The sequence below is a fragment of the Haplochromis burtoni genome, unplaced genomic scaffold (genome assembly GCF_018398535.1).
Source record: "Haplochromis burtoni strain Fernald_Lab_line unplaced genomic scaffold, NCSU_Asbu1 Contig_5, whole genome shotgun sequence".
Taxonomy (NCBI): domain Eukaryota; kingdom Metazoa; phylum Chordata; class Actinopteri; order Cichliformes; family Cichlidae; genus Haplochromis; species Haplochromis burtoni.
Genome location: NW_024582366.1, coordinates 617,845 through 642,682, shown reverse-complemented (window position 1 = coordinate 642,682; position 24,838 = coordinate 617,845). Strand labels below are relative to the sequence as shown.

The 24,838-nt window shown below is 43.7% G+C and overlaps 1 protein-coding gene across 9 annotated transcripts in view; it reads right to left on the bottom strand.

Moving 5' to 3' along the window:
• szt2 (SZT2 subunit of KICSTOR complex) overlaps positions 1-24,838 on the bottom strand; it is a 108,832-nt gene that overhangs the window by 82,471 nt on the left and 1,523 nt on the right. For 4 of the 9 annotated variants that reach the window (XM_042222111.1, XM_042222131.1, XM_042222124.1 and 1 more), the window contains exons 2-35: positions 23,861-23,986; positions 23,468-23,641; positions 21,188-21,358; positions 20,783-20,905; positions 19,806-19,968; positions 18,575-18,681; positions 18,189-18,399; positions 16,959-17,129; positions 16,638-16,869; positions 16,401-16,530; positions 15,951-16,096; positions 15,419-15,571; positions 15,224-15,341; positions 14,790-14,995; positions 14,401-14,637; positions 13,769-13,847; positions 13,604-13,692; positions 12,918-13,089; positions 12,673-12,790; positions 12,328-12,441; positions 11,942-12,145; positions 10,411-10,508; positions 9,879-10,017; positions 9,505-9,813; positions 9,215-9,422; positions 8,810-8,857; positions 6,099-6,229; positions 5,619-5,880; positions 4,394-4,571; positions 4,192-4,284; positions 3,910-3,985; positions 1,919-2,209; positions 1,616-1,751; positions 176-356 (exon numbers count right to left, since the gene is read on the bottom strand). In XM_042222111.1, the coding sequence (XP_042078045.1) occupies positions 176-356; positions 1,616-1,751; positions 1,919-2,209; positions 3,910-3,985; positions 4,192-4,284; positions 4,394-4,571; positions 5,619-5,880; positions 6,099-6,229; positions 8,810-8,857; positions 9,215-9,422; positions 9,505-9,813; positions 9,879-10,017; positions 10,411-10,508; positions 11,942-12,145; positions 12,328-12,441; positions 12,673-12,790; positions 12,918-13,089; positions 13,604-13,692; positions 13,769-13,847; positions 14,401-14,637; positions 14,790-14,995; positions 15,224-15,341; positions 15,419-15,571; positions 15,951-16,096; positions 16,401-16,530; positions 16,638-16,869; positions 16,959-17,129; positions 18,189-18,399; positions 18,575-18,681; positions 19,806-19,968; positions 20,783-20,905; positions 21,188-21,358; positions 23,468-23,641; positions 23,861-23,986 (5,394 nt within the window). The remainder of the gene's footprint in view (positions 1-175; positions 357-1,615; positions 1,752-1,918; positions 2,210-3,909; positions 3,986-4,191; positions 4,285-4,393; positions 4,572-5,618; positions 5,881-6,098; positions 6,230-8,809; positions 8,858-9,214; positions 9,423-9,504; positions 9,814-9,878; positions 10,018-10,410; positions 10,509-11,941; positions 12,146-12,327; positions 12,442-12,672; positions 12,791-12,917; positions 13,090-13,603; positions 13,693-13,768; positions 13,848-14,400; positions 14,638-14,789; positions 14,996-15,223; positions 15,342-15,418; positions 15,572-15,950; positions 16,097-16,400; positions 16,531-16,637; positions 16,870-16,958; positions 17,130-18,188; positions 18,400-18,574; positions 18,682-19,805; positions 19,969-20,782; positions 20,906-21,187; positions 21,359-23,467; positions 23,642-23,860; positions 23,987-24,838) is intronic. The other 5 variants (XM_042222117.1, XM_042222119.1, XM_042222115.1 and 2 more) reach the window with 5 other exon arrangements.

Below are 24,838 nucleotides of genomic sequence, written 5' to 3'. Positions count from 1 at the left end.
GTGTGTGTGTGTGTGTGTGTGTGTGTGTGCGTGTACAGTAACAGCAGGAAGCACAGATATCTGTTCAGTGAATCTTTCACAAAGACTATTAGAAATGCTCTTGTGAAGTGTACGAACGCTGCACGCTTCAGTAATGTGGAAAAGCTGTCCACCTGTCACGTGTGGGAGGACTCACCTCGTCCATTGTGGCCAGGATTGCCAACTTGTGGGGAAGTGGGAGTTTGGATAAGGGGTCACCAGAGATGCCGTTGACACCTCCTCCCCTCAGACTGTCCAGCACGGCCATCAGCTCCTCGTCAGAGCGATAGGAGGAGGGCTGCCCTGGTGAACGATTCATGCTGCTCTCTGAGGTGTACCTACACACGGAGACAGCTGACGTGAACATCATGGAGTCCACACTCAGACTGACTCAAAGACGCAGTGCGTGCATGGGTCTCCCGCCAACAGCTTCACTCTGGTGCTGCTGCTAATCATCACTTCCAATCCCGTCAATTTAATCTAAAATAAGCAATAACTACTGAACATGAAGACAAAAATTACAATTGATTATTTTTGTCACATCGGTTTTTAGGTTTACACGATGATAGAAACAATAATAACTTGGTAGCAGGAAATTAGCAGTCTTTGAATGAAAAATGACTGAAATAAGATATTTTCTGTGGATAAAATAATCAATTAGTTCAACTAAAAAAAATGAAATAAATAAAAGGAAACAGCACGTGTTTAATTGTAGTAAAATGAATGGAGTGATATTCCAGATGTGCTGGTGTAGTCATCAGTGAAATACCGACACAGCCACAACTGTTGCTTTGCTTTTCTAAGGCTTGTTGGAGTCTCTTCCAACTGTCAGATCAGCCTTTTCTATAACTGTCTGTGAGATCCAGACTCATGCTGCAGTGTTTTCTTAGATGTGCATTATGGATGATTATATACAGGCAGATAGAGGTCCAGGGTCCTGAGTGGGGTGTGTCTTAAAATGAAGCTCCGCCTCCATCTCACAGAGCTGTTTTTTACTTTCAAAGCTTGTGATTTGCTAAAATGCTCTCATTGAGTTTCATCTGCCTGACATTTATTCATCTCTTCATCTGGCTGCGACTACTGCAGCTGTCACAGGTTGAGAGGCGGTGTACACCTTGGACAGGTCACCAGCAGAGCTAACGAGCACTAGGACTGGGTAACATAAACGTTGACAAACTGTGGTCCAGTTTGTCGTGTTTCTCTTTCAAAGGTGTTCCTGGTTCATCTGTGCTGGAGCCACTTTAATTCAGAGAGCAGTGCAGAAAGACCCTTTGTTCTCTGAAAGGGTCTGTTTTGGGTTCATGTTCAGCTTTCCTTTCATTCTGTTTGCTTTTTGTGGTCAAATCCAGGAAAGTGAGTAACGTCCTGCCCAAAGAGGCATCAATAACTCTTTAAAGGCCATTTGAGAAATTCACTGCAGAATAAGCAACGTCACCAGTTTCTGTCTTTATTTCTGCTCCGTGTCACCACTTTTAAAAAGTGTGATTTCATTAAAATCCTACCAACGCTCCTACAAAGGATCTTTACTGCAACCGATCAGGATGTAAAATTAAATAAATAAATAGGATAAAAAAAAAAACTGGATTTTGCACACGACCTGTTATGATGGAAGTCCGCCATGGCTTCGATCTCCAGAGGCAGCGTCAGAACAAAAATATCCAGCGTGACTGAGAGTTCGTTCAGATCTACAGACTGCACCGCCTCAGCATTCTCCAGGCAGGAAATGACCTCACCTGCAAACACAACTGTGAAGTAAGCTCGGGAACAAAATTAACAGTGTGACGAAGAAGCTCTTTGTCCAAAGTGGTGATTTATAGAAGCAAAAGAGCAACACAGCTTCAGATATGCTTCCTTGCACAGAAAGAAGCCACTTAGGTGGAAAGCAGTCAGCTGTACTCACCCAGGCACGTGGGCAGCGTCTGCATGGGCACGGAGCCATGGCAGCTCTTCATGTTGACAGAGCAGGTGATGTGAACAAACAGTGGTGGCATGTCCAGCTGTGGGGCCTCGTTCTCCAGCAGGGACTCTCCCTCCAGGATGCTGAACGAGTCCTGGTCCTGGTTCACAGTGTTGGAGTCAGACAGGGACTGGTCCTCACCCTCTCCCTGGGAGCTGCTGCCTGGGTGCTCCTCATACTCCACCACCAGATCTGTGTCGCTCTCCGTCATTATGCAGGAAGACGGCACATTTTCTGCAAGTGTAGCAAGACAACTTTAAAGTAGTCCTAAGAATCATAAACTCTGCAAACTCTTTTTGTTGTTTCACGTCTTTGGTTAAATAAGGTTTTAGGAAAGACTTTATTTTACTTTCAGGCGTTTTAATGACCCACAGGGACCACGTGGATCCTGCCTGTTATGCATTGTTGTGCATATGTGGGCTACATGCCGACTACGGGAAAAGCGACCCCTGTCTTGACGTTGTTCTCTCGATAACGCAGGACTGCATTGGGCGTTCCAGGAAATAAAGGACTCCACATGAACGTCTGGAATCCCTGAAGGTTACTCACCGAGTTATAACTTATGTGTTTGTGTCAGTGTCTAACAGTAAAGGCATATAACTGCATATGAATACACAGACGAGTATCAGACACCTGTACAGAGATCATTTTACTGCTACAATATAACCTGCATTATTAACATTGTATTAGTAATATATCCCACAGCACTGATGTTGCATTAGAGATGCTTATTAAAGTTATTGCCACCATGTTAACCTTTTTATTACAGGTGCAGCTATAATTATTTTATACACATTGCATGTTTGTGCTCATTCAGAGTAGATGCTCAGTCTCTTAAAGAAGGTTTGAAGCTTTGTGAAGCGCTATGTCCTCACAATCTATAGTGTAGGTGACTTGGAGCACAGAAGGATAAACAGCGCACACGCTTACAGGACAAAAGCCCGAAATTCATTTAGCTTCTAACTGCATTTCAGTTTGCTTGGTAACAGATGACAGAAGACAAGGACAAGCCCTCAGGGACCGTCTAGGCTTGAAATTTACTGCCATGTATGGAAGGTGTTATAGAAAGAGGAACTTCTGTGTCTGTTTTTAGTTTGTACCATTTACTGCAATCGATGTATTTGATCTGCAATCGACGTGAGAAGGGGCGTTAACCCTGATGTTATAAAAGCATTTTCAAGTGAGTTCTTAGCAGGAGACGTGTGCTGATGTGATGCTGCAGACTTCTTCTCCTGTGTGCGTTCGACCTCACGCTTCTGGGCCTCTGCTGTTTGTTTCATTGCTCCACATTTATTGAAGTCGGGACACCTCAAAAGGAGGCGATGTGTCTCGCGTTTCTAAAACATGAAACAGAAGTCGCTGAAATAACGACGCATAAGGCTGATTAAAAACTAACTGATGAAGCACTAACTGGATATTAAATGTGAAATGAGCCGTACTAAAATGATCAGTTTAACTGGGCTCGGCCTCAGAGTCTTCCTCATCTTCACCCTGCTTTGAGTTCTTCTACACCTTTCTCCCGGACGCTGAAGTCACCATAACGATTGCTTTCCATTATAAAAAGCCACTTGTGTAACGCTCACGAGCAGGCAGGTGCTGTTAGAGAAATATCTGAAATTTAGTGCTCGGAGCACAGGATGGACGGCTGCTGGAAATTCACTCGTTTTATTTTCCCTTTCTATCAGTCTCACATTTTATCTTTTGTAGCCTCCTCCAACAACAACAGCCCTTTTGTTGAGTCACGTTTTCACAGTAATTTCGATGATTCTGAAGCTTAGCAGTATAACAACTTGTGCTTAATGAAGGACGAAACATGAAAGGTCCTCCACCTTTAATATTTGTTACTGCTGAACACCTGAATGTGTGACCACAGTGCTGACGGGAGACTAACAACAAACCCAAACTAAAGGCAAACGTTCCAGAACGGCCTTTACCGTCTTCAGTGGCGGGCTCAGCTTCTGACAGCAGCTCTTCACTCGCCCGTCTTTTCATCTCGCCGTCCTCCGACTCCTGTGAAGGAAAATCAGAGTAGCAAGGCTCATGCTCAGATATAGAGATACAGACTCACCTCTCTTCGGTTTGCTTCTCTGAAATAAAGTTTTTAGTTTCCCCCCAACATCTGATTTGTCCAAATCCTTGATGATGTCCATCCCTCTTTATAACATCTAACCTGCTATGTGACGCATGATATTGTAGCAAATTTACAGCAAACTCACCTCTTTCTTGGATGAAGGTGGAGAGTAGTAGAAGTAGTGTGGGTTGGAGGGAACACTTTTGAAATACTGAGAAAGGATCTCCATGAATTTATCCTGACAACAGTTTAAAATTGAAATGATAATTATTTAAAGCCGTTAGCTTTCTGGTCCAAGAATCAGCTTTAAGGAACTGAAGAGTACGGGATTCCCCTTCAGACACTACCTGTATTATTTTGTGCAGATCTGGATACACGTCACACGCGGGCTGTGTCTGCAGCAGCGTCAGAGGGAATTCTGGTATCGCTCCTTTCTTGGGCTCTTCCTTGATCGGTGGAGATGTAGGAGCAGAGGAATCAGGAACTCCTCTGGATTCAGCCTCACTGGTGTCCTCCACTTCAGTACTGCAGCCAGAAATACCACACAATTAATAACTGTGTCAGTTAACATGAATCTTATTGCAGACTGACCTTAAAACAGTCGTTATAAAAGTGCTTTGGAAGGGAAAAGCCAACACACTGACAGCAGACTTATGAACTGGAACGTGTTAACAGATGTGATTCATCAAAGGACAATTAGCAACATGGTGTGGTGGTTTGTTGCTTTATTTGAATGATGACTGGTGAAAGGGAAACATGCATTCATCACTTCTCAAACAGCTCTGACATCCTGGAGGTCTCAGAGCGCCACATTATTCCAACAGAGCAGCCCACTGTGGGAGCACAGGCCCACCGGTGGCAGACTGCATTTAGGAAACAGACACCATCTATACTTCTTACATTACAAACATTTTCATGAAGCTAAATGACACTAAAACTCTGCTTAGTTGTATCATAGTTTTGTGCTGTGTTCGTTCTTTCGGCTCCTGTCAGAGATCTCATCCTGGTAAACTGGAGCTCTTCTTCCCCACGCTCGCTTGCTTGCAGGGGCTGGTCTGGAGGTCTAATGTTATAGTTTTTACTGCAGTTTACTAAGTCTTTCCCTGACCATGTAAAGCACAGTGAGAAGACGGGTGCTTAGAAGTGTGGCTACAAGAAACAAAGATTTGTTTATAATAGAACTAAACCCTCTTTTTACAGAAAAGTGGAGAATAAATAAAGTTCATTAATATAACAAACGAATCAAAGTATGTTTGAGTCACACCAACATCAGCACATGTGAAGAAAACGTAGGCCTCTGTGGATGTGAATTCACCAGCTCAGACAGCACCACCTGCTGGACAGTTTAAATCATTACCAAATGACTAAACTATCCTGAGGGTTTGCATGCCACTAGCCCCAGATAAACAGATCCACAGACAGATGGGCAGAAACGTGGGTTACTCCCTATGCTGAGATGTTTTATGTAAACCAAAATATAAGAAGGTGATAAGCTGTAACTTAACTTTGTTAAATAGAAGCAACTCATTTCTCAAAGACTGGCATGTGTCTGATTCTGATGATTGGCTTCACCTGCATGAAGAGGCCACTTTATCATCGAGTTGCTCCCCCTCAGCTTCACCAAGGATAAACGTGGCAGGGCTCCTTGAAGCTTTCAGAGGCCCTCGCCATCCTGGAGTCTTGCCGTGTTCCCTGAAGACCCTGATGTGTCCACATAGCGTCTGCAGGAAGGAGGTGATGTCGATCTCCTGCAGCGATTCTTCACAGTAGTCCATCGCCATCAGGACGTCCTGGGAGCTGATGTTGTAGGACTGCTGCAGGCTGCGGTATACACCTGACAAGAACATGGACGCGTGACCAAACGACGCTCGGACGAGTTTCAGTCACTGTATTTTAACACCTGTGAAATCGTGGACGACTGTGACATGTTGCACTGCTGTGATGGACCTAACCTTAGATCCTCATTTGTGTGTGTGTTTTGGTGGAGTAAGGATTTTTCTTTTTGACTACTCAGTTAAGCTTGAAGCATTCGTGTTGGTGGACACAGATCACCTTTGACGTAGCTCTGGTAGTAATGCTCCTGCAGCATGCTGCAGTAGTTGGCCAGCTCCTTGTGTTTGTGAGGCTGAGACAGGAGGTCGGTCCAAGGAGACGGACTGCTGCGATCCTGAGATAGAGACCTGCTGGGGAACAACAGCACAGAAAAGACACTGAGAAGAGGAACCCGGGTCTGACAGGAGGATGAAGGGTCAGTTGAACCCACAAGGATAGATCACATTAGTACATAAAACCTCAATTTCACACATGTAGAAAACAGTGCTGGTTAAAATACAGACAGTTCCACTGCACCTAGTTTTGCATAAGCACTTACATGAACCCATATCTGCACCACAGTACAGGCCCAGTCACAAGGCCGAGAGACCAGTCGATGAAACCCTCACAAGCCAAAATCCTTCTGACCGACTGCTAAATGACCGACATGCATTTCCCAAAGCAAATAAATTTGAATGTTTCCATGTTAACCAGTGGTTGTTGACTGGTCTCTATGCTTATGTGACTGGGACTGGGGATTAAGCATCATCGAAGGAGCCAATAAGCCTGTGAGGGACAGCTGAACCTCCACAGCAAGCATCTGAAGCGCTGAATTAGGGGAGGAGCAAACATGATTTATCAGGTCAAAGTCAGGGAGAGACGAGTCATTTAACAATATTTCTATTTTTAACCCAAGTGTAGAAGTTATTTGTGTGTGTTTATAGGTTTGTAGTTTAAACTTAAAATAAGACACAAACATCTAAACAACAGTCTTAATTCAGTATTGACACCCAGAGTTAACTGTTAGTTAAGCACAGGAAGTCTTTTATTGTTTCCCAGTTAACCCATTCTAAGTATTAGGATAGACTCCAGTATGCTTCTGTTTATAAACATCCGCATAACTTTACATGTTTACAAATATGTCATGGCCCCGTGCTGTCAGTTTAAGCATCACCAGTCTCTGCATTCCCGCTACATCAGTGGTTCGCAAACTGTGGTACGCGTACCACTGGTGGTACTTTGGCTCCATCTAGTGGTACGTGGGAAGTCTCCAGATTAGATGATATCTGGCACGTTCTGGTTCAAACGTACAGCTCTGCTGTCACTTCCAACATGAATGAAGACAGAAAACTAAACAGCAGTGACGTTTGCAGGGTTACTGAAGTTGGGCTAGCTGCTATATAATGATGTGCTACGTGATTGCTAGCAACACAGCTATGTTAGCATAATATAAACAAGCTAACTTTCTTCCACTGGATAAAAGTTAACCTGAGGGTTCCTGATAGTTAGGGACAAATGCAATCGCATGGCAGGATGCTGTAAAAGGACCAAACTTCAGTCAGGAGAACAACTGAGATAATCCATCCACAGGACCAGGTTAGTCATTAATATACTGCTGCTGGGCTGCAGCTACATCGTGAGGTTTAAAACTGAGCTGTAAAATGAACAGTGATGATAAAAACCGAGACAGGCCGACAGTGATCACTGACTGTTTTTACGGGCTTGTTGAGATTAGAACAAGGTACAAAGTATTAAAACATGTTAAAAACACAGCAGCCTTAATAAACACGGAGCAGTTTGTTCAGACGTCATCACTTAACGATTGGCTATCCCACCTGCTGTTTTAATGCAGCACAGTTGTTATTATTATGACGTGTCACATCCTGTTCATGACAGTTAAAATAAATAACATTCATATAAGAAATAAAACTGTCTCGTGTAAACTGCATGTGGTGTTAAATAGGCTGATCTGCACTGTTCAGAGTGCAGTGTCTGTGTGACACTCTTATATAGAATAACAGGTATCAATAATCATCCCTGACAAATATCCTGCCGACCTAACAGAGTCTGGCTTCAAATATCACTACAATCCACATTCAGTGTTTCTGAGGTGTACCAGTAAATACTGCCAACTATTTTAAACTATTGCTGTCAGCTTCAAGCACGCAGTGAGTGCTGTTTCACACAGAAAACTGAATTATTGCATTACTCAGTCGCACCAGCACAAATAATGTAAACAGAAAGTTTGATCTGTCCACATCATCTCTTTGAATTAAAACTATAGTTCATGTGTAATCCTTGGCTCATCAGCAGTGAGGCTGGTTCTCCAATAAAACAAATTACAAAGCTGAAGAGCAGCAGACAAAACTGCAGCCTGTGATAGTATCAGTGTTAACACATATAAATACAGCGAGGCCAGCATCCCGCTGAGACTTTCATCATTCATGTTCGTGGATAAAAACCTTGTATATAAAACATGGATGTGGATCCCAGGTTTAAATATCAGTCTAAACTGGAAGTGTCTTAAACCTGCAGTCCTTCCCCATCCCACAGGAAGTGACTGAGGCAATTTTGATTTACAACCTCAAAAAAACACATCTTTGTATTTATGATACCAAACATCATTTTTATGTCTTATTCAGTAGGACAGGAGAGCAGGCATGAAGGCAAAGCCACAGTTTTAAGAGACTTCAACAATGTCAGAGCTCCAAATAAGCAACAGAAGAAGAAATGTGACCCTTTGATGAGCGTCTGTGGTTTTCTCTGATGTTTGCAGCAACAGGAGGAAGCACAGACAGGCCCGGGGAGTAGATGCTTTTACCAGCCTAGTTTTAGGAAAGCCACACTGTCCCGCTCTACAAGCGCATCCCCAAGTTGCCAGAAGTGTCCAGAGAAAGCTGAGCAGCCCCTCAGCAGACAGAAGGAGAGCAGACAGACAGACAGTGTGCTACCTGAACTTCATCTGCTCACACATCTCCCAGGACTCTGCATCTCGGGCTCTATTCTCCCCCGTGAAGACAACCAGAGACACACATGTTAACATCTCCACTGCAACAATCCAAGGCTCGCAGTGCGTCACACAATCATGACAAAGCCTAATTACAACACGGCTCCTCTTCGTCTAGTACTTCTAAGACTGGGTTAGATGATCCATATTCAGTATTTGGTGACGGTTTTTGTGTTCCAGGCAATAACAGTGTCATTATTATGAGATAGCCAAGGTTACCAAAAGACCCAAATATATACAATAATTCTATAAGACCTTCTTATCATTTTGTAATTGTAACTGGCAACACAACTGTAAAACCTTCCTTGTCTTTCAGGATTTCAATGCTTGCTTGTTTTTCCCTCAGTACCTGAAGAAGACGTCCCTGGGTTGGCGGCTGGAGTTTGGGTGAACCAGCTGCTCTTTCAGATTCTCCAGTGAACAGTTGTAGACGTAAACTGGACACTTCAGCTGGCTGCTGTCACCAGTGCTCTGCTGGGAAAGCTGTCTGCTGAGGCTGATATGGAAGTCTGACTTCTGTGGCTCAGAGAAGTGGACTCCTTCTTTTTCTGCAGCATCTGGAAACATCAGAAAAACGTAAATCTTTGTGCAAAATGTTTGAACAATTAAAATCCTGCAGACGTGCGGTTTTAGGCTCACCTGAGCCCGGCATCCAACTCTCCATCTCCGAGCCTCTGCTGTCCCAGCTGTTCTGCTCCAGGGTCTGGGAGTCAGCAGCTCCAGTCTGGCCATCAGATGGAGATGAGAGCACAGGGGACCTGGCGGTGCTGGAGCTCAGTCGCCGACTAGAGCGCAGGCTGAGTCCAGACTCGGACCCTTCAAAGCCACCAGTGGATCCAGACAAAGAGTCAGCCTGAGATTTGTTGCTGGGAGTCAAAGCGTCGTCCTCCTGTGTGCTCACATTACTCCGAGGCTCGCTCTCTCCTGAAGCCATCAACATCAGAACATCTGCAACATAACAAACATCATGAGAGCGCGCTAGAAGCACCACAGCCAACAGACTCCAGACTCACCTGTGAAGGTAGCAGGAAGGAAGGTGAGGATTAGATGCTGGGAGCTGATGCACTTGGCATAACATCTCCACTGTGGCGCAGAGCAGCTGCTCTCCAACAACAGGGGCTCTTCATCCACAAGGTCTGCATTGCTGAAACTCTGCCAAACACAACAGACATTTGTCACGAATATAGGGAAGACCAACGAGGGACCTGAAGCAGCTCCCACTGCAGATTTCCAGAGTGGTTGTGGCCTCATTACCTGCAGAAACAGTCAGAGAGCTCAAAAGGACAATTCAGTTTATTAGAGAAATGTTTGCATTCATATCCCATGATTTACTTTAGTACGTTTATCTAGAAACAGCAGACTGAAAGAAAACAATACAAGTATCACAGACGTGTGTGGCAATCAAGCCTAAAGGCACCAACGGCTGTAAGGATTCAAACATTTTCAAAGGCTTCAACAGATCATCACTAGCTGCATTATAACAACATAAATAAAAAACACTTAACAGTGACACAGGTTTGGTTTTGTGCAAATGTTGGAGATCACCTGTAAAGTGCTGGTTGACCCCATCACCTCTCTGCTGCTGCCGGCCGTGTAGAATGACGTCACCGTGTCCTGTTTCTCTGGAGGCTTGACGCACTCCTCTAAAGAAACCGAGACGACAGAGAAACTGATAAAGTAGAGGCAAGGCAAATTTATTTGTATAGCACAATTCAACAACAAGGTGATTCAAAGTGCTTCACAGAGACATTAGAAACAAAAACAAATAAAAAGCATGATTTAAAATTGATTAAAACAAACAAACAAACAAACTAAACACACACATTTCACACCTGTTCGCGCGATCTGAACCCTTATCGTAAGGGGAGCTACCAGTCCTTCTGTGGACGAGCTACTTTCTATTTTAAATTCCCTGAATTTAAAATACTCTCTAGACCCAGCTAGCCAGTGGGAGCTACCCAGAGCTCTAAACCCACTTAACAAACAAACAAACAAAACAGTATATAAAATCAAAACAGATAAAATCAGAACAGTAGATAAAATCAGTAGTTAAATGTAAGTTTTGAAATTTAAGCTTAAAAGTGTGGATTTGGTGCTTTATTCAAATGCAGCTGAGAAAGGTGAGTCTTCAACCTGGATTTAAATAAACTGAGTGTTTCAGCTGATCTGAGGCTTTCTGGGAGTTTGTTCCAGATATAAGGAGCATAAAAGCTGAATGCAGCTTCTCCGTGTCTGGTTCTGACTCTGGGAACTGATAAAAGACCGGATCCAGATGACCTGAGGGATCTGGAAGGTTCATACTGGGTCAGGAGGTCACTGATGTATTTTGGTCCTAAACCATTCAGAGCTTTATAGCCAGCATCAGAACTTTAAAGTCTATCCTCTGACGGACAGGCAGCCAGTGTAAAGACCTCAGAGCTGGACTGATGTGGTCCACTTTTTTGGTCTTAGTGAGGACTCGAGCAGCAGAGTTCTGAATGAGCTGTAGTTGTCTGACTGATTTTTTAGGTAGACCTGTAAAGATGCTGTTACAGTAATCAAGCCTACTAAAGATGAATGCATGGACTAGTTTTTCCAGGTCCTGTTGAGACATCAGATCTTTTATCCTTGAAATATTCTTGAGGTGATAGTAAGCTGACTTTGTTATTGTCTTAATGTGTTTTTCTAAGTTTAGGTCTGCATCCATCACTACACCCAAATTTCTCGCCTGGTTTGTGGTTTTTAGGTGTATAGATTGAAGTTCTCTGGTGACCTGTAATCGTTTTTCTTTGGCGCCAAAGACTATTACCTCAGTTTTGTTTTTGTTTAGCTGGAGAAAATTGTGGCACAACCAGTCATTAATTTCCTCAATGCATTTACCAAGAGCCTGTACAGGGCCTCGGTCTCCTGGTGACATTGTGATATATATTTGTGTGTCATCTGCATAGCTGTGGTAGTTTATTTTGTTGTTCTTTATAACAAAACACTCATATTTTGTTACTCTCCTATCATTCTTTTCCAATTATAATGGGATCATCTACCTCCAGGAGATACTCTGGCTAGATTCACGTCCACTTGGACACAGACTCGTACAGACCTTTAATAACCGGCAGGGAGAAAGGAGCGGCGTGGCCGTCTCGTTCCCGCTCCAAGATGTGATGCATGAAGGCGACGTGGTCCCCGTCAGCTAACGGGATCTCTCTGTCACTCAGCTCGTTCTCCAGGCTGGTGTGGAAGAGGCTGAGCAGGAGCTCATTGGGCAGGCAGTGGGAGCTGTTCATCTGCTCCTCACTCCCCGTCGCTGAGCACAAAAAGGGAAACGCGCTCAAATCGATTTATTATATTTATTTATTATCATTTCTAAGCGTATAGATGCATGTTGTAGGACACAGATGGAAGTGAGATGCATTAAGATCAGCGAGCCCTCATATACAGCACGCTACTCTGTCTAAAGCAGGCTGACGTAAAACGTGCTGTACATACCTGTGCTGAATGTGACGAAAAACAGCTCAACCTGCTGGCATTTTGGGAGCAGCTTAATGAGGTCAAACTGGAAAGGGACCATGTGGATGCTCTCCTCAGAGACCAGATGTTCTCCTGCACATAATGGAAAATCATCACATTTTCAAACAAGCAAAAACCGAAGAATCGCATCCGCTGAGCCATCAAGGCTTTAATGTATTCAGCTTTAGTTTAATGTTTGACTAGAATGAGCTCAACAAACGTCTAACAACGGCAGACTGAGTGCTAACACTGCAGCGTGGCACGACTCTTGCAGGCATTTCTGTGATGTGAGACGTTAGGCTGATTAAAAGCTACATTTGTTACCTTGTGCATCCTTGAGTCCAGCTGGCAGAGAGCAGACCTGATCCTTATTCTGACACAGCTGGCTCAGATATTCAAAGGTCATCATGGTGGACATGCAGGCCAAGTCCCTCGGGAAGATCTGCAACACAACAGGGACGCGTAAACCAAACCTGCTGCTTTTGACGAGCAAAGCTTCACGTACAGACACAAACGGAGCAAACTGAGCTCTAGTTTGAGAGCAGCTTGTACAAGCCAGCTTTTCGTACTGCTCGAGGGAGCTCCTGGTACTTAAGGCCCTGAAAGGAGCGGTGCTGATCCGTGCAGTTCACCGTGCCGCACTGCGGCTCCACCCAGCATTCGGTCACGAGGTTCAGCTCCGTGTCCAGGTCGACTGCCTCCACCTCGGTGTCATTGTCGTCGTCGGTGGAGAAGCTAGAACTCCACGAAAGACAAAACAAAATGCTGAAAATTGAAGAGTTCAGCTGAGCTTAACCTGCACAAACATTTTGAACTGTGTTAAAGGGCTTCGTGTTAGATTAACACTTTGCAGACATCGACACAGCATCAGGGTATCTCAGATTAAATGACAACGACACGCTGCTGGCGGAACATAAACATGTCAGTCGCACAGCTTCTTCCTCATCACTGTCGATACCACACGCTGACCAGCTGCAGCTTTGCAATAAACATGAATAAACCAGTCAAACTGAGCCTGGATGTAAAATGCTGCATTATGTACATGTTACTGTTTTTTAAGAGGTTCTGAGGTTTAAATGAAATCCACCGTTTCTGGTTTCTGGTGCTTATCTGTAGCTTTAATAAACAGGTGAACTAAACGTAGACTTTGATCACGCTGAACTCAAACCAAGTGACAAACATTCCTGTTGCTTTTAATAAAAGCTGCGTCCTAACAGCGTGTCCTGGTCTAAACTATGGGTACTGCCAGGCTTACCTGTCCTTCGTTGAGGTAGAGTGAGGGGGAAACAGGATATACTGAACAATACAAGAGTGACTCTCTCTGTCCACGTCTCCTGACGTTCCCTGAAGACACAAATAAAACCAAATCAGGATCACAGAGAATCACTTTGGGAGAGCAGTTTGTCCTGCTGTGCTTTACCTTCATTGGCAGCTCGATCACCAGGTTTATAATGCCCTCGCCACTGGCAGCAAAGTTGAAGCCTTCTGACAGGCGAATCCTGCAGACATCAGGACAATTTTAAGGTTTTGCATCTCAAAGAGAAGAAATTTGTAAAGAGAGACACGGCACTTAAAGAATCCTGAATTTAGATCAGAATCATCTTTGTTTGTTCCAGTTTGATTTATGGGAGAGCTGCATAACCACAGAGTAGATACCATCAAAACCACGGTGAAAAACTGCTGCTCAAATGCGTGCATTTCTTCCTCTGGCTCATTTATATTCGTAGCTGTGGTATTTTTAAAGAGATCACATTTAATAGTTTGAACTTACTCCGAGAGAGTAATGTTATTTTAAATTACACATAACATATAATGTAATTGCAAGGAGGTATTTCTGTAGTCTAATAATACTAGATAGTGGAAAAGGGGTGGGATTAAATAAGCTTATGCTTCTTCCTGCTCCTTTTTGAACATGAACGTTATTTGGAGTTGTGGTTGCTCGTCTTCCTTTTGTTTTGCTTTGTTCATTTGTCTCTTTTAATTCTATTTTGTTGTACTTTTTCAACATGTTCAAAATAAAGATTCAATCAATCAATCAATCAAAAAACTTACTCCGAGAGCATGGACAGGATATGGGCAACAGCCTGCATGGCTACAGCCGGTCCCTGGCTGCTCTGCACGGCCCACACCCAACGCTGGTGCAGGAAGTAACGTGACAGAGAGGCCAGCGTCGAGGAGGCTGTGCGGTTTGCTGCCACGCTGAGGGGTGCAGCGGTGTTGGAGGGCAGTGGGAAGGTCTCCATGTTGAAGATGAAGGGAGTCCTGAAGTCTAGAGGAAGCTTGTCATACCTGCACAGGATCAGCAGTTAGTCTCCATTCAGTTGCTGTTGGTAGCAACAGCAAACTGTAACCAGTACTTTTAAGTGGTTATGCATTTATTTATTTATTTATTATTAGATTACATGACCTTCCTCTGGTGGCCTACTATGACATGGACCGACCTGATAAGCAGCTTTTCCAGAGGCTTACTGACCACCACCACACAGGGTCTGTCAGAGAGCGCAGGCTTGGGAGCAGGGATGGAGGGAGACTTGGATGGAGACGGGTGGCCCACAGCCTTCCTCTTGGTTTTGGGTGTTGCCTCTTTGTTCTGAACACGATGAGGGAAGCGAAGCTTGAGGATCTGCTCTCGCAGCTCATCCACAATCTGATTTTAGAAAACAAAGCACAACACGAGTCTCACAGAGTTACAAGTGGGGCAGTTTGTTCCCCGAGCATACATGTGCCCCATAACCTCCTTTCATGTTTTTACAAAAAGAAACGGAGAACCACATTTTGTAAAAACAGTGCACAAAAAATACAATACTGTCATCTACTAACAGCTATGGATCATAAGACTGATATTGTATTGGCCCCATGTTTTTTGACTGAGTACCTTGTTCCTAATGTGGGCCGGTGTGCCGATGGGGAAACCCAGACGCAGGACCATGCAGGGGGTCTTTGAGATGACACGCACCAAGTAGAAGGAGGTGGGAGGCTGATCAGAAGAGCTGCTGAGAAAAAACAAAGAGCGTTGAGGCAGAAGCAGTGTGTCTTAAACATCATCAGCCAACACCACCTGTCGTCTCACCTGTATATGAGTTTTACATACGAGTAACCCTCCACCAGCACGAAGCTGCTGCAGTCCCTCAGCAGTGACGTGAGGGCCGAGTGGGAGATGCGACACTGGATGGTGCTGTAGCGCCCGTTGTTCCCAGGTGTGTGCAGATGTTTGGGGACAGGCCTGCAAAGGTCAAAGTATTGTGGTAGCAATGAAAGACTGGCAAAGAAAAACAAGCTGACATAAACAAATATGGCTGATAAAAAGAATACAAGAGCTTCATTATTCTTAATGCAAGCTCAATCATCCAGGTAAGGAAATCTCAGTGGTCTTTGATCAAGGGTCATGAGAATTTGTATAATTATGATGAAGGAACTGACCTCCCAGCCCATTGTTCCCTCACTGGGCTGGTTTCAGTCATTATGCAAATGTGCTGTTTATAAGATTGAAACCTGCAGTCAGCTGAGGCTGAAGACGTCACCTGATGATGACGAAACGTTTCTTCCACAAAACGCTGCGTCCACATGAACAGAATCAACTTTTGGAGATTCATTATTCTTACATATCATGCTCAAGGATGATGACAATGCGATGCATGTGCAGCCATCTCTGCCAGAAGTTGGCGTCCATGGAGAGGATGGGCTTCCAGTATGATGCAAACTGGGACTGAGAGGAATCTTTGGATCCACTGTGCTGCAGAGACAAGACCTGGAGGAGGAGGAGAGACACGACAGCGTTAAGAGACAAACAGATAAACAGAGCTGGTCTCTGCAAACACTACATGTTAGTAGGTCCCACACAGCGGGAACAATAAGAACAATTTGTGAATACTTGGGTCCATTCTGGTGTCTTGCTTCATAAATCTGCAGGATTTAGGAGCATTCGGGATGAAAGTTTTCCAAGAAAAAATGCAACACTTTGTGACACACAGAGTTTTTAAACCTTGCACCAACACAGATCATAAGAGTTGGTAAGTTCCCAACATAGTGTGAAGTATAGCAACAAGGCTGACCGGAGTGGTGGAGCCAGGAGGGATGTAGAACAGGGGAACTCCATTTTTGGTGCTCTCAGGAATCATGTAGTTCTCAGGCATCGAGTTAAACGACTGCAGGTGCACCAACATCTGATCAGTTTGGTTGATGCTGGAAAGGACAAACAGCACATGGATTTTCATATCAACATGTCTACATGATGGTGGGATTGCACAGAGTCTCTAACTGGAAACCAGATTCCAGTCCTCATGTCGTACCTCTGCAGTGTGTTCCAGAAGCGCCGGATGACAGAGGTGCGGTACTGGCTGGTGATGGGTTTCCTCTGGGTGCAGCTGATGTCGTGCAAGATGTCGTAGCTCCCCTCCATCGTCACCTCCACTCTGGTGGTTCTCTTGGAGGGGTCCAGTGGCCAGGAGGCAGCCGCGAGATACTCAATGTGCATGTTGTGTTTCCATAAGAGCACGAGCTTCACCTCCAGCTGAGTCCCACCTAATGTCACCAGCAGCTTCAGTCTCAACACAAACATTCAGTTTTCCTGACTTGGTGTGAGATGTTAGTAAAGACACACAGCCGTTTACCTTTAGTGAGGCTGATGTCAGTGATGGTGTAGCCCTCTCTCAGTCTCACAGACAGCACGCTGATTAGATGAGCATGGACCTCCTTCTCCGTGTGCTTCTTCCTCCTCATGACCAGAGCAGGGTTTCCACTGGCCGACACCAGGTGCTCATTGAACAGCTTGTGCTGGGAAACTACAAAAAACAGAAGCAGTTAGTATGTGTCATGATGATTAGAACCATCACTATCGTCTTCATCACTAACAATAAAGAGATTATGGCCTACAAACGCTAATAAGCTGACAATGAAGAGCAAGAGGACTAGTGATAAATGCAGCAGTGTTTGAACTCCTCGGACATTTTTGTAATTCTATGTATTCCTTCATATGACCTGAAATATAACTGGTTTTTCATATAATGTAGCTAAAGAGATCCCAGGTAAGTAACTGTTAACGATCTATGGAACTAAGAGAATTCAGCATATCTTGTATTTGTGATACGCTTAAGATTAATATTATAATTCAGCAGCTGCTTTTCTGTAAAAACTGACAGTAAAATGTAAAAAAGGCTTGGTGTAAATCAGCGCTCCTCAACCTTTTTTGCTCCACAGACGGTTTCATGTCAGACAATATTTTCACAGACCGGCCTTTAAGGTGTCGCGGATAAACACAAAATAAAATGATGCGACAAAAACTGTGGTGTTTTGTAAATATAAGAATAAATATGAATTCACTGTGTAACTTTATTAGCAGCGTCCTCCTGAAATGCACCAACAACATGAGAGTAACATCCTCCTCTCTGCCCCTTAATGCTCTCTGGTCACTATGGTAACGCGTAAATAGTTCTTTCAAAATAAGACAACTGCAACACGAGAAAGACCCAGGGAACCAGAGCTAACGATAAAAACCCTGAAAACCATAAACTTCACACCGGAGCCTCAAGTCTCGCAGCCCGGCACCAAACGACTCGCGCACCGGTACCGGTCGTTTGGTACCAGTGGTGTCAACCAGAGTGCTGTCCTGTGAGGCCTGATGGGAGAACGCTCATATATTCATGTAAAATGAGTCATTGAGACTGAGGATTCAAAAAAACGTTAACAATAAAAAACACAGCTTTTGAAACCAAGAATAAATATTTAGATTCTGCACGGTTTTAAAAACTGTCAGAGCTAATTTGTGTTGCATCCTGTCACTGAACCAGTGCTCACAGGACTGATGAAAAAACTAGCATCAGACTTGTACATCGTTGTCTCACCACAGAAATACTCTGAGTTCATGGACTCGGGGCTCTTGAGGAAGGAGTATGTTAGAAATGCTTTGTGGTAGGCATTCATCTCCTCGCTGTTTAGGTCCACTTCAGGACAGCTGGGCAGGTAGGAGCCAAAAGTGGCTAATGAGATGAACTTCATCAGCTCGACGTTGGGGATATAGCCAAAGCTGCAGTCGTAGGAGTACGCCCCGCCAACCTGTGCATGCAAAAACAGGACTCAGAGACGAGCAGCTGGAGAATCCCCTAAATATCTCTAAATAATAATCATCATCACTTCCATTGTGGAAAACGATTGTTGCGACTGCTTTAGATAACAGTTCTTGCACACAAAAATGTATATTCAGAATACAGAGTTAGATTCTTGTCTTTACTTGTACAAAGGAGCAGGAGATGGTTCCACTCCGGAGCTGGTTCAGCAGGGTTTCACACATGGCCACATCAGGAACACTCGTAACCCCGTCCGTGATTATAATGATGCCTTTGACAGAAAGACAAGTAAAGAAAGGAGTCGGTGTTCCAAGTTTATTCTTCTTTGTAAAGCACTGGCAACTTTATATCCATCGCTCCAGGATCGTCACATAAATGACTGTCATGTGGTACAAAACCATTCATTAAAAACCTTTAAAAGTTACAGGAAGCTTATGTGTGTTTTATGTGACTGCATTTACTTGTTCATCAATGAAACTTAACGTTAAAAAACAAATGCACGCAGCGTTTCAACCTCTCTATTTTTACTTCTCTCATAAGTACACCTGTCATTTTACAGAAGAGAAACTGAGTGCATCAGTGATTTAACCTGTCTGAGAGTGTGCACTCTTCCTCCATCAATCATGTCATAAACTCTATAAAAACAACAGTTTCTTGGCTTGCAGAATAAAGGAAGCCATGACAAGGTCCAAGATGTGTGACTTCAGTGGTTCACATCAGATCAATAAGTTGACCCATACAGCAGGAAAACAACATCAGGAATATCTGATGGAGTACTGTGTGCTTTCAGATGTTAACAGTTATTTCTGAGGAAACAATCATCCAGGTAAGTAGATCCCAAAAGGCTGATACTCTTCATCAGCGTTTTCACGTCTTCAGTCTCAGCTGACTGCAGGTTTCAATCTTATAAACAGGACATTTGCATAATGACTGAAACAGCCCAGTGAAGGAACAATGGGCTGGGAGGTCACCTTCATCATAATTATGCAAATCCTCATCAGCACTGATCAAAGACCACTGATCAATGTCCATGAGTCCCATTCACAGAGAGGTGGGGAACGGCTGCAATCACAGCATGTAAGATGGAGACAGATGCACCCTCTGCTTCAGAGGTGGTCGTTCCCTTTTCACAGAAATGTGCTGTTTATAAGGTTGAAACCTGCAGTCAGCTGAGATTAGTGACGAAACTCCTCCCCCACTGAAAACGTCCAGATGAACAGAATCAACCTTTTGGGCTCTGAGGAAACAGTTCTCTTGATCTGTGGATGTCAAGTGCAAAATCATCTGCATAAAAACAGATTTGTTCTTAGAAGAGACGTTTTTTAAATAAGGCACGACAACGAAAGAGAAACTGCTAAATAACACCTCTGATACTTGAAGTGTAACTTCACCAACCTGCACTGGAGTTGGGAGGCAGCAGCTGAAGGGCCAGGATGCCCTGGCGTACCATGCTGACCAGCCCCATTTCAGCTGACACCATGGAAACACTTTGCGTCCGGTGGGGGTGCTCGTCCAAGCCGCTGCTCTGGTCACTTGAGTTCTGTGACGGCTCCACGCACTAAGAAGCAAAGGAAATATAAATGTGTTAGGACACATTTAATGCACAACATAGAAGGCAGGATTTAATGCCACACTCATTCTTTATAAAGCAGCATTAAACTGTGACACGCTTTGATGTAGACTCACAAGCTGCCCCCAGGTGGAGGAGCTTTTAGTTCACTTTGCTGAGGGCAGTTACAACATGTGCTTTCATAGGTGGACAAGGTGACGCACTGAATGCAGTGCAAAGTCTGCCCCTGTTTGTTTTCTAGCAAATAACAGTGAATCATGTCAGCAGAGAATTGTGTGTTTGTTAACATATCAGGATATCAGCTACTCGCTCCCCTGGGATCATCAGCCGTGTGATGAGAGACGATATTTTACTGACCTGCATAATCAGTCGACCCACAAAAAGACTCAGACATAGCTGTTTAAAGTCTGGCCCTTCTTCCCAAAACGAACCACTCAATAAAGATCTTTGACAGGAGATCTTTTTCTTAACAACAATGACCTGCTACAAACGGGGCACGAGTGAATCACAGGGCGTAACAAACCTGCCGCAGTTGGCTAAAGTATCACACCCATGCTGTTTTTGGTAGCCATGGATACAACAGGTGCTTGTGGTTGAAAGCCAATCGTGGAGAGGATGTTCGGGGTCAACCTGAAGAGCGATGCTAATCTAGTCTGATAAAGTAGGATGTTGTTTTATTTTTGCTTGTAAGGCACGGTGGAGCTTTACAGGGTGCTGGTGAGAGCTTTTACACTTGCAGTGTTTCTCTAATAGTTACAGCATTCTTGCTAGCACAGGGTCATTTCTGCTAGTGTGCACTTGCCTGTTCGTGCTGCTGATGCAGGACTTCTGCGATGCTACTCTCCAACGCTCTGAGCTGCTGGTAGATGCGATGCAAGAACTCATCCAGGTCTGTTTTATCAAGCTGGCATCCTTGGACCAAAACCTGCAGGGAACAAAAGATTAAAGACCGTCAGAGAACTGCACAAACATCTACAGCAGCCTAACATCTCCCACAGAAACTAACCCAACGTGTGCTTTGGTGGCTGAAATGTAGTCAAACATAGTAAAGACAGAGATTAAAGTAAGCGTGAAGCACTCCACACCAATGTGGGCTGGGCAATAAACACGTGCTGGAGAGAGAAACTCTGCTTTTCTTGACGTTAAGTTACTCTTGAAGACATTTGTTTCATTAATTTTTATGACTAAAGTAAATTACTGTCATTACCTGATGTGAAGGGAGGCCAATGATGGAGGAATATGCAAGGATGGTGATGAAGATCTTAGGCTTGAAAAATCGATCTGTTCCAGGGACTCTGAATGGTTGAACCAGACCAGCCAGACACCTTGACAAGGCGTGGAAGACCTCATCAAAGATCATCTCGCCTGTGCTGTCATCCTGCAGGACACAAAACCAACGTGTAACACAGAGACACCAAATGATCTGGCATATTGTACACCAGAGGCAGGACTCAGTGTGAGCTGTTTCCCTCAGTCTATGACATTCATACCTGCCCAGTTTAGGCCGAGGTTTTATATTGAACTGAACACATGTTCTTTACATGCATCAATGGAGCCACTGTGAGAGCCCAGGTCTACGTCAAAAAAACATTAAACTTGAATTAAAGTGTGTTACTAGTGGAGCTGACTCAACCAGCGGTGCTCTGTCCACAGAAGCTCTGCTGTGCAGACTGAAGAGCCGGTCTGATGGATTTTCACCACACTGAGAATAACAGTTTTAACATTAACATCAGGCTGATGTGGAAGTTCAGGATGAGGCTTTGCAGGAAGGCCTTATCTTAACTGTTTTTTAAAGGCAACATGTGAGTGACATCACTGTGATGTCACTCACATGTTAGATGACATTGTGCTGTGAAGACTGGAACATCTGTGTTGGCACTACTTTAGCAAACTGCTGACGTAACAAACAGCACTGATGTAGCTGTGAAACAAAGAAACATGGCACTCATACAACTTCAGTCACAAGCCACGCCCACATACAACTTCAGTCACAAGCCACGCCCACACTAAAGCAAACCCTCCTTTATTCAGCTTTCTGGCTCTAGAAGATCCATCCATCTACTTACTTACTCACTTGCTTATCCAGCTGAGAGTAGTGGATGTTGGAGGCTATCCTAGCTGTCATGACCCTGCACAGGTTGCCAGTCTGTCGCAGGACTAACATATAGAGACAGACCACCATTCACACTTACATTCAACCCATTTAATTTAACCCTACGCATGTCTTTGGACTGTTGGATGAAGCCACAATCCCCAAAGAGAACACACACGGCCCTAAAGCTTCTTCTAGCTGCTCTCTTAATCAGCAGGGTTCACCACAGCAGACAGGTCTGCAACTTTGATTTGACAAACTGTTATGTTGGACGTCAACATGGGAATAGGGACCTTTAACATTAGGTGAATTTATAAACTACATAAATTTATGAAAAATCTCTTACTGAGGTTGTAATTTAAAGGAATTAATACTTTTTGCAACCCGAGGTTCCAATTTGAAGTCATGCAGGTTTAAGGCACTTAAAAATAAGTTCTTATTTTACACCATACAAGGATATCTCTTATCTGTAGGTAACTGCTTAACAGTTTTCCAGATATGGGCTTCATGCTAACAAAGAAGCAAATAAGTCCATCCGTTGTCCATATGCTACCAGACATGCTGAGAGAAGCGGACCTGAAACCTCTGAACTGCATGAGGTCCTTCTCTTATGCAACGATATGGTTCAACAGTGCAGCGTGTGCATTTACAGAATACTCTGTGCTGTCTCATATAAAAAGGGTCAAATGTGAAGACTGAGGAACACATTCAGCAGCACAACAACACTCTCAGTTCTGTGCTTTCAGACTTTAATTCTATCCTTGTGATTGCACTTGGTAAGAGTTCATTGGATCACCATGCAGTGCTGCTTCACATGCATGGATGGCCATGCATCCAGTTTTCTGTGAGAGGTTTCAGTACTGAGTAGCAACATCCCACTGAGCAACAGCTCGAGCACGATTCACATTCAACCAACTAAAAGTGAACAATCTAAATCTTAATGAGGTGCTTCGTCTGCGAGTCAGAGCAGCAAATGATTGTGAGCTCAGAAGGCAGAGCGGCTCATCTGCAGTATCCTTGAGCAACATACTGAACCCTGGGTTGTCCCCAATGTTAAATAAAGAGGCAGCTGGAGTAAGAAAAAGCACTTTAAGTGATCAAATATTTACCATTTGCAAAATTCATTCACAAAATTTTAATATTTTTTGCTCTTCTAACAGCGTCTGAATAAATTAAAAGCCTTCTTGACTACAAATGGAAACACACTGAGACACTAAGGAGCCAGAAAGAGACGTGATGTACTTGATATAAGACAAGCAGACAAATGGATTGTCCACTATGAATAATTTACACAGCAAATAATCATAACAAACTTAAATATTACATCTATTCTTGCACTAAGCACTTTTTATTATTGTTTGAACTCATTCAGGAGACAGTGCATTTAAGACTTACCACAATCCCTGTGGAGGGACTCAGGTCCAGCTCGATGATGAAGCGGTACCTCCGGGCCAGGAAGGTGGCCCGGGTGGAAGGCATCAGTATGCATGGGTGTGAAGTTGGGGAGATATCTGGCTGCCATCCTTTAGGTAAGATGCTAAGCAGGTCCAGTTCATTTTCAGAGTGCAGCTACAACAGGAAGTGGGAGGAAATATGATCTGCAGTAGCTTTTAGAGACCAATCAGAACAGCAGTTACAATGTTAAAATAGCTCTCTATTTTTCCTTTAATTTGTCACAGTGCAGCCACCATCTAATCATCGGTGGCATATACAAGGATAATAATAGAAGGGTGCCAGTCTTGATCTTGGTGCTGCTGGGCCATCATGAGAACAGGAGAGGAAACTCACCACTTCAGGCTTTGAAGCCGGATAGATGATTTGGTTAAGTTTACTAAGAAACCACGCCAGTCGCACATTCCTAGAGATCCGGTAGTCCTCTTTCATGAGCAGGTAGATGTGGTCAGCCTCCTCCACCTTAACAACAACATGCACAATCATAAATGTGGGATGTTCACACATCTGTATGAGCGAGAGAGGGTTTGAGGATGCCCAACCCCACTGGATGGCAGCATTATTCAGGAATAATAAAGACCATATTTTCTAATATAAGCATGTCCATGTAGAACAGATCTATGTGATCTATTCTATTTAAACTAGCAAGAGTGGCTATAAAGGTAATATGAAAGTATTTACCAAGATCACAGTTCAGGAGAGCAGTAGGGTCACAACTTTCACTCCATGTTTCAGAGGTCCCAGCGCAGAAACTCCAGAGCAACAGATTTCAAATCGAAACTAAAAACTCACCTTTTCAGTTTTAGCGTTAATTGTTAACAGGTGTGATTCTGTGAACAGCACCGACTCTCATTTTTAATCATTAATAACTATATTTTAATTTTGCATTTAATTTGATATGTCATTTTTCCTATTTGCTTTGCTGGCTGTTGTGCATCATTTTCATCAGTTTTGTTGTGCTTCAATGTACCGTAAAATCTTTAGTATTATCATCTAAATGATCCAAATAAAAGCTTCACCAAGTTTGAAATCATTACCTTTGTTTAAAACACCATCTGGCTGATACCACGTTTTGTGCTGATGTTCTTTTGTTCTGCTTCAGGTTTTTATTACACCACAATTCAACATTTTGCCAATGCTAAACTGATGTAACAGCTAAACATAGGCCAGAGTAAGTGTGACTGGCAGACAGCAGGGTCCATATCTAAGAATAACAATGTTAGCCTACATATTTGTGCATCATTACACATAGTTATAGATTACAACACTCAGCAGTATATTGATCAACATTAGCTGTAGCTTCCACATTACTTA